This window comes from Limulus polyphemus, unplaced genomic scaffold (genome assembly GCF_000517525.1).
Source record: "Limulus polyphemus unplaced genomic scaffold, Limulus_polyphemus-2.1.2 Scaffold131, whole genome shotgun sequence".
Lineage (NCBI taxonomy): Eukaryota > Metazoa > Arthropoda > Merostomata > Xiphosura > Limulidae > Limulus > Limulus polyphemus.
In genome coordinates, this window is record NW_013665741.1 from 114675 (window position 1) to 124348 (window position 9674).

The 9674-nt window shown below is 31.0% G+C and overlaps 2 protein-coding genes across 2 annotated transcripts in view; one reads left to right on the plus strand and one right to left on the minus strand.

The window, feature by feature from the left end:
- LOC106473580 (deoxyuridine 5'-triphosphate nucleotidohydrolase, mitochondrial-like) overlaps nucleotides 1-4286 on the plus strand; it is a 9885-nt gene extending 5599 nt beyond the window's left edge. Inside the window, exon 7 of the mRNA XM_013934268.2 lies at nucleotides 2922-4286. Coding sequence (XP_013789722.1) covers nucleotides 2922-2978 — 57 coding nt within the window. The 3' untranslated portion in view covers nucleotides 2979-4286. The remainder of the gene's footprint in view (nucleotides 1-2921) is intronic.
- A 352-nt stretch (nucleotides 4287-4638) lies between these two features.
- The window catches only part of LOC106473591 (ras-related protein Rab-8A-like), an 8020-nt gene continuing 2984 nt past the window's right edge, over nucleotides 4639-9674 (minus strand). The window contains exons 2-4 of the mRNA XM_013934278.2: nucleotides 9500-9589; nucleotides 7475-7588; nucleotides 4639-6274 (exon numbers count right to left, since the gene is read on the minus strand). Of these exons, the coding sequence (XP_013789732.1) occupies nucleotides 6182-6274; nucleotides 7475-7588; nucleotides 9500-9589 (297 nt within the window). The 3' untranslated portion in view covers nucleotides 4639-6181. The remainder of the gene's footprint in view (nucleotides 6275-7474; nucleotides 7589-9499; nucleotides 9590-9674) is intronic.

Sequence of the window (9674 nt, forward strand, 5' to 3'; positions counted from 1 at the left end):
ATTTTCAGCATCATTAATTAAGCAATTGCCAACCTTTTATGCTTCTGCTATCACCTTTTTATGTTTAGCTTTCAATTGAGATACGAATGATTTCACCTGTGATTTGGTAAGGAAGGTCGAAGCATCACGGTAGTCAGCAGTAGGATGAGCAGACAGGAAAACTTTGAAAGCAGCTACAGGCATAACATAATATTGTATTTAGCTTGCTGCACAATATTTACCAAGGTGGTTCTAAATGGTTCTTGAATACCCCTGTGTGTCATTTGGGGACTTCCATGCTTCTTGTGCTTGGGTGTTAAGCTCATGATGTGCTGAAGGATTTCAGTCAGCTTACCACTTCAAATCACTTTTCACAGCCCCAATGTTAAAAGAGTGTAGGAAATACCTTCTTTTTAGACAATAAAAATGTCCATAAAATTTCAGTTCAAATTACGAAAAACCGTGAGGGTCCTGTAAATAAAACTTTTCCTAATACACGTTTAGTGATCCATTTTTACTTTTGAGATGTGGTACCCAGTTTGTTGGGTTTTCTAATTATTTTATTAGAAACAGATAATAATATTAATAATCTTGATTTTTTTTAAGTTTCTTTGTAGAAGAAATGTGATCATCTAAGGAATTGCTTAAAACTGTTAGTATACTGTAGCCAACTTTGTTTTTAACATGCAGATTTGAAACATTTGTCTAGTGGAATTTGTATTCAATAAACTTTTCATGGAGAGTTTCTTTCTATCATTAAGATTTTTACTCGTATTATAGAGGCAAGTGACTGTTATTTATTTAGCTTTTGCTCAATACCTCAGTGTGATTTCACCATAGTGTGAACAATGTTTAGAGTGTTGATGTGCAAGACCCTTGAATTAGTCCTGAGTAATCATCTGTTTCCTCGTTTTAACAGTCACCAGCTTGGGACTTATTTATTTTAATATAATTGTATATTAACTGTACACAGTGAAACATACAGGCTTATATGTTTTTGGTGAGTCTTTTCTTGAAATTGTACCCTCAATCCTTGTAATTTTTTCTCTTTAGTTTTGTTGGGATAGTGTTAATGCATTTGTCACAGCCTGCTATGCCACTGTTTGATAACCTGTTGTTTGATTTGTGTTATCTCATGAAATTTGTCCTTATGTGAAGTTTTCAGGTATATATGTCATCTTGTAACCATCATTGTTTCGGCAGATATTACTTTCTCTTGGAATGTGATTATATCATATTAAAGATGGGCTAATTTACAGAATTCATCAGTTTAAAAAGAAATGTTCCATATCTCAGTGTGGTCTAAAAAAAGAAATGTGATTATATCATATTAAAGATGGGCTAATTTACAGAATTCATCAGTTGTTTAAAAAGAAATGTTCTATATCTCAGTGTGGTCTAAAAAAAGAAATGTGATTATATCATATTAAAGATGGGTTAATTTACAGAATTCATCAGTTTAAAAAGAAATGTTCCATATCTCAGTGTGGTCTAAAAAAAGAAATGTGATTATATCGTATTAAAGATGGGTTAATTTACAGAATTCATCAGTTGTTTAAAAAGAAACGTTCTATATCTCAGTGTGGTCTAAAAAAGAACTTTTTTTATTCTCCCTCCACTACTTTATTCTTTTAAGACATTAATGCAGAGATTATATGCATATTATGCTTCATAAGACATCGCAAGATGTGTTTTCATTAACTTTATATATTCAGGTTGCAGCTGCATGTGATTCACTGACTTATACTTGTATCACTTCAGGTAACAAAATCAATAATTTGTTGCTTGTATCTCATTTTCTAACAAATATTTGAGAGACTACAGTAGAGTTTGCTGAAAGGGTACAGGCCAAGAGATATTTTGCAAGTTTAAAGTATCAAATAACCAAATAGATATAGATTAATTGCATTTTGTTTTACTAACTTCTTAAGAATACAGTGTAGAATAGGTAGTAACATAAAGCAAGTTAAGTTTTGGTTTCCTTTTTTTTTCTATATACAAAAGAGTAATTCTAATTTATGCATAAATTATTGCACTCTCCTGCTACAGTCTTTGCACTGGAGCTGCCAATAAGATTTGTGAACAGAGATATTCTAAAATAAATGTGGTAACAATGACAAAGTGTTACCCTATTTTCAAACTAAAAACAGTTTTTATTTTAAAATATGTTTCAGTTTTTCTGAAGATGGTTTGAATACTGTATCATTCCTAAGAAGGTATAGTCTAAAATGATGATTGTGGTTAGTAGTTTTTTTATAGGAACAAATATAATGTGAAGAATATTTCAATTACCACTACAAAACTTAAAACGTTCACTTAGCTTCAGAAATAAAAAGCATTCAAGAAATATAACTGAAGACTTCTTTACATAAATTATTGGATATTTCTGAAACATTAAGTAACAAGTAAAAGTACCAATCTCTAGTATTGGGAAAAGTTTTAAGTTAACCTGTTAAATTAAATTATTTCATGGTCTTTAAAAAAGTTAATTGTGTTGCACTCTTAGTTTCACTCAGAGCCAAAGCTCTGGGCTACTTATACTGCCCACTGCAAAAAGTAATTGTTGAGCATTTTATTCATGCTAAGAGCCGCTCAACAGTAACATATGGTAAATCTACATTTTTATTTTTTAAGTTAAGTCACATTTTGAAATGTGAATGATAGTGTGATTAATTCCTAACAATTTAGTGTAGAATATCCTGCTTGCGAAATAAAATTTGAAATCAACATTATTCATGCCCGTTCCCCCGTCATTTTAAAAGTGAATGTTGAGCTTTACCTGCGTGTGCAATTTTTTTCAAATGGGAGACAGACAAATGCTCAGACAGACCCCATGGTTTGCTATATATATATATATATATATAAGGTTTTTGAACATATTGGTTAGTTGCTTTTGGCTAACAATACAGTTTTTAGTTTTACATTATTTTTATTATTTCTAGACCCTTGATGATACTGTAAGAGGAGATGGTGGTTTTGGATCTTCAGGAAGAAACTGATTTTGTAGTCAGCATTTGCTAGTGACTTTGGTTAATGGAAACTAAACCTGGTTAATTCTACAGCACACACATCTTAAACACAAGAAGCAGGTTTTTCAATTTCAGAAATTCAATTGAAATGTTTGTTGATGTAATAAAAGTTCGAAAAATCCCTTTAGCCTGTGTATAAATTACAGACATTTCTCACCATCAAAAGGATTAGATATAAAGATGAATTCATTATAAGTGTTTTATTTCATGATACATTTATAACTGGAGAATATGGATATCATACTGTTGCATTTAATTTGGAACTCAGTTGTGATGTTTAATTTTTGACTGTAATAGTAAAATAAAATATCAAAAACTGGTATATAGTTTACATTAAAAAACTGGTGTTATATCAATACTAAAAACTGGACTGTGAGGCATCATATTTTAACTTGAAAATTAAATAGAGAATTTAAGTTTGTAATGTTTTTCTACTTTTGTTCAGTCAGCTACTTTGAATGTTCATATAAAATAATCATACATGATATGCCAAACATTAATAACTTGTGTAAAGAATTTTAACTTGATACAGCAGTAGGCTTAAGTACAGTTACAAGAGATTGTCAAACATGTATCATTGTGGTCTTAACATAATAGTCATTTCCAAACAGACTGAACATGTCTTCCCACCTATGGTAAGTAAGTAAAATGGATATGTAAATTTTGATTACTCTGTTATTTATGAACATTTAACATATACTTTTATAATATTTCATCTTTGTTTCAGTAAAGCATTTCTATCTCAGGTTAATATTTTAAGACCAGAATTTGAAGTTGTATTTTCTTTGGTCTTATGAAGACATTAAACTTTATTTTTTCTGTTTAAGAATTCACTTTTGATTAAATATACAGAAAATTACAATTTTGTGTATTTTGTTTTATAGCGTATGATCAGTCATAATTTTTGTGGAGGACTGAATATGGTGTAAGATTTCTTTTTTCCGTGTCATAACATTTAAAGTTAATATTTAATAACAATTATTATTCAGTAGAACGTTTACTGTGTTTGTATTTTTTGGTGTATATATTTTAAAGTGTATCTTTGTATTTGAATTACTTTGCAAAAGTTACCTAGATGTGTATGTCAGGGTTATAGTCTCTGCACTTTATTTGGTTTTAATAATTTTTAAGAAAGAAATCCTCATAGTAATATTGCTTTTAAACACCTTCATTAAATGAATGGTTAAAGAAGGGTGTATTGTTTCCCAAGTAAAAAAAGTTTTTATGTTATGTTCAGCAGTAGTTAAGGTAGTGTGTAAATTTCTTTACATTTAGTTTGATATTAAACGTAAGTCTTAATGTGTGTGTGTGTGCCCTTTTCGATGTGTTACTAATAATTCAGATACTTAATGATGTCATAAACACCAAACATATTCAGAAAATCGATCAGTATTTTCAAATGTTTTGAATACTGGAATAGTGAACTCATTTTTGAAATAATTCTGAGATTAGACTTCAAGCTAAACACTATTTGAAATAAGATGGAAACAAAAAAGTTAAATGTTGGCAGAAAGTTACTTTTTTTTTTAAAATCTGAAATTCCAATTTCTGGTTGTATCCCAATGTTCGTTCAAGAGTATTAGATTTGATTAGAAACAACCAAAACATTGTTAACTAACAGGCAACTGCATTATATTTGGAATACCAAGTTTTAATCCCAATTTACTATCGTACATCCATGGAGAACTTGAAATTAGAAGTTAAGTGCAAAAAGGCAACTTTGACTAAACACAACCGTATATCACAAATGCTCAAGCATTGCTACATGAAAACGTACATTGAAAAACTAGTACTTGATGACATGTAGTATGTCACTTTAATTTTTTTATAATGATTTAGACGTGTCTTTTTCACAATAAAATACATTTAAAATATACAAAATGATATAAGAATTATATGATTTCATGCCTCTGGAAAAAAGGTAACTGCTATCACAATTTTTCTATATAGATCAAGATGATAATATGTGAAACATCATGCAGGAATCAATTTTAAGCTGGTTTTTACCATACATGAAACATGGGGAATTAAATTGTTGGCTGATACTACCTTTCATATAATCTCTAATACTATCTTAGTTTATATAATCCTTACAATTTCCTTTATGAGGATATCTTGAGGTTTTTTAGGGCTAATGGGCGAGGTTGTTTTGTGTAGTAGCAAGTGTAATTGCAAGAAAATACCATTTTTAAAATTTTGTTTTACAATCCATTCTTAAGATGTAATTTGTCTCGGAAAACAAGTTGAATTTTTTAATTAATTAATGGATTCTGTTGTAGCTAATTCATTTCATTCTGTGATCCCAATGCTTTTTTGCTACAAAACTTAACCACATACAAATCAATTATTTTTCTGTTTTGATTTGTGTCTAGCCGCAAATCTACATATTGGGATAACTGCACCGAGTCCATCTAGGGTATCGAAATACGATTTCAGTGTTATAAGGGGGTTTCTGTGTTACTGTATTTTTTTAACGGTTTCGAGTTGAGTATAAATATACGAAACTAATTATTTTTATTTGAGTGGACTCACTACGAAGTTTGTTGATTATGTATTAAAATACTGGAAGTAAAGATTTCATACCGGTCTTAACACGTGTAGTTACAGCCTTAACACACGTTTTATTTCGTAAATTTGTAGAGTACTATATATGTAATTCGTAATAAAACTATCGGACTTCTTTATATATAGTAAAGTTAATCATATATATACATAATTATATTTTCTTAAGTGGAAAATGTTAGGCAGAAAATTATGCCTTAATAGAAGAAAAGAAATACATTTCTTTCTCTTATTTTATAGCTAGTTCTTGGAAGCATAGCGTTAATTTTAAAGCTACAACTAACAAGTAGATATTGTAGGTGCTACGAAGCTAGAGGAAGCATGCGAGGTGTACAGATATTATAACGTGGCTAACTTATGGAATCCATACATATATACATCTAACAGAACATTATAAACATCCTTTCAAGGGGTACAAACACTGGCTTCTATTTATAATGATCTTCTGAAAGCTACGAGTTATGCTCAAGATACAGTGTTGAAGGCCACTTCTTCATGTGTGTACTATTGGTTCCTGCTTTCTGAAATTTTACCGATGTTATCTGGAATGTCTGCGAAGGTAGGGGGCACGAAAAGCTATTCGTTCCTTCCATATTTTTCACGTTCCAAAGTTAACAGCCACATCTTCCGGTGGTTTCTGGTTTTGTTTCTTTCCCTTCTGCCCTTTCCAGTTTCAATTTCTCCGTCTCTTCAAATCTGCTAGCCTAAAAATATATAGGTGTGTGTATATATTCATGGACTATCATCAAATTGATGAACGAAATAATTTCATTAACATTGCCTATTAATGTGTCATCATGTATTCTGCTATATATTCAAATCTTATTTTCAATTTTTTCCTTCCATAACTTATGTTATCATAGAGTGGGTAACTAAAAACAAGAGGAGATCCTCAATAGCCACGGCACTTGAAATTCGTTTAGGCAAGATTAGAGTAAATTAATCTGTGAGACTTTCTTTTCAGTTTTCTTTTTGTTAGCTATTGTTTGCGTCAACAATACCAAGCATTGGGTGCGAGTATACCATTTTCGATTTCATTACTCAAAACATCTCTAACAGCCTACCCTCAAATTGAAATTCTTTTTAGGCAGGATTTGGGTAAATTTATTTACGACACATTGGGGGTGGTCAAATAGATCAATCGAAAGGGTTTGACCTCCTGAGTTCAAAACTGTAATTAGTTCTCAACTCGGAGCTATGAGCTAAGAGTTTCTACTTGAAAAACTCAGCCATTCTATGAGCTGCGGCTAAAAAGATACACAAGAAATATGAAAACAAGCTTTCAAGAACATGACCTGTAGTTTAGTTGTTGTTTTTTAATCAGAGTTTGTGTATAATCTATACATATCGTAAAGATAACTCAATATGGTAACTGATTGACCACACATTGGGTTTCTGTGCTGTGCTCACCAAGAGTATGAAACCTGATTTTTAGAGTTATAAACCTTCTGACTTACCGCTGAGCCACTGGAGGGGTCTATAGCATAAACTATAATAAAGAGAAATATATAATGGTTATCATACTGTTTTGATAACCTTATAGTGAGGTAATCTAAAATAAAAATGACTACTAGAACCAATTTCATAAATATTCTATTACGCAGATTATGGAAAACGTTGGTAAGAAGTTTTCATTGAATTTCTAACTTCAATAAGCCTATATTGCCCAAAAATGTTTTTGTGAAACATTTCAAGAAGCTATAAACTGGTACATTGTTCCATTGAGGAATCAATAAAAATAATTTCATAGTTGATTCAGACTGATACCTGGAAGTAAGAAAATTCAACTACACAACTGAATAATTTGTATGTGTATTAGGTTAAAAATATAGATTTCTTACCTGTACGTTACTACCTGCAATAGAGGGTTAAAAGCTGTAATGCAAAAAAAAAAAAAGACTTACCTTGTTTTCACGCTGTTCCCTGATACCTCTAGCTAGGGTTAAGAAGGCACCATCAATGTTGATGTTCTGCTTGCAACTACACTCGAAGAAAGGAATGTCGAAACTATCTGCCATCTGAAGAAAGTCACGAGGTCTTATGTGTTGTTATATGAACCGTAAGAATTGACTATTATTGTCTTACAATTTTCATTTTAGTAAAATATTTTATGGTCTAACAATTTATTAGAAGTAGGCATGAGCGCTTATTGTTTGCTGAAGGGAGCGCTGCGGCGAAAAAGGTTGGGAAACACTGACTTAAGAGTAATATTAATATTCTCTGTTATTTGAATATTATTATTAATGAAGGCTACTTGGATTGATTAATTAAATGATATTACAAACACCATATTCGTAAACATTCGTTCTTTTGAAATGATACACTTGAAACAAAAAATAATTAGGTAGCAGAAATGGATTCTTAATGTAGACAATATATTGAGGCATTATACCTGAAATTCGAATACATCATATGAGGTACTGGGAAAAACACAGGCAGTGCGAAATAAATTTGTTTGTTCTGGAACAAAGTCACTTTGGGTTATTTACTGTGTATACCACGGGAAATCGAACCTCGGATTTTAGTGTTGTAAGTCCGTAGACTTATCACTGTCCCCTTGTGGTAGTGGAGACGAGTAATAAGAAAAATATTGAAATACGGAAATAAGCAATTCGTTAATCGTATTGACAAAAAAAAAAAACGCCTCTTAATGTGTACATATACAGCTGGAGAAGAACAGCGTTACGAAATTTTTAACTTATGCTAGACTAGTGTTCTTGTATTACTTCTTTGATTTAGCTATAAAAATAAAAACAGAGTGGACGACTCTGTATGTGTTTCTTTTCTCACAATACAAGGCGAAAATAGTTGTTTACGCACATTTTTAACTTACAGTTTTATTAGGCAAATCACATATTCAAATTTACTTAGGAAGTAAAATTAGTTTGAAATCCAAGTTATTTACTTTCTCTATTACTCTTTTATTGGGTAAATAAAAAATATAAAATTAGATGTAGATTGTGAATTTTGGGCTAGAAATAAAAATGCTCTTTTGATTGTTTTATAGCAAAGCCACATTAGGCTATCTGCTGTGTCCACCGCGGGGAATCGAACCCTAGATTTTAACATTACAAGTCCGTAGACTTACTGCTGTTCCACCGGGGAATATGCGCTTATGATGAGCAATTAAGAAACTTCAGCAGATAACCCCTTTGCGAAATCAAGTTTTGGTTTAATTAGTAAAAGTATGAAAAAAGTATAAGTAGTAAAATGCTTTAAATTCTTTAACTTTATAACACACATTTTGACTTTTAAATGATATTTATTTTAAATATTCAACAGGTGCTCAAGGGTTGGAAAATATTGGACACAAGTTTACCTTGATTATTACTCTATGATTTCCAGGTTTCGATAGTAAAGTTACACATATTAGGTGTTTCTTCTCCTTTTAGTTAAGAAAGATGAAAATTTCTTGTTTACCAAAAATTTTAGAACATAACGTGTCTTTCGTACAAAACAGACTTTGGAATGATGCAACTTTATTCTTGTGCTAACCTCACACACTGTTAAGGGTCATTCATCTCCTTTGGTATTTTTTGGTTTCCCACTAAACATGACGCTGGAGAATTCTTGAAACTTGTGCTAATATGTTCTCTAGTAACATCAGTCATAAATGGTTTAGAAATACCTAAAGATCGTGTTCCTTACTTTTGTTAATGAGATGACCAAATAACGCACGCAACAACTGCACTTTGAGAGAGTTGGCCAAATTTGAACTATTACTTGCAGAGACTTTTTTTTTTTTTGATGGTCATATGGGGAAAAAAATCAAATATACTTTTTATTTCACAGCACCTTTTAACACTTCATTGATATATTGAGGTCCGTTAACACATTCAGTTAGTGAAGAGTGTAAATTTTAAGATTTGTTTTGTTATGGTTAATTGTGAGAAATACTGACAAAGTTATATATGTATATATATAATCACCTTTTCACCTCTTTCTTTCTCTACCTGCCGCAGGTGTAACGCATCACATTTGTTTCCAACCAACATTTTCACTACATCAGGTGAAGCGTTCTGAAAAAAAAAAAAAATTAATACTGGGAAAAACAAAAATGAGTTTAAAGGATATATTACCACTCACAATTTAAAATAATTTTAA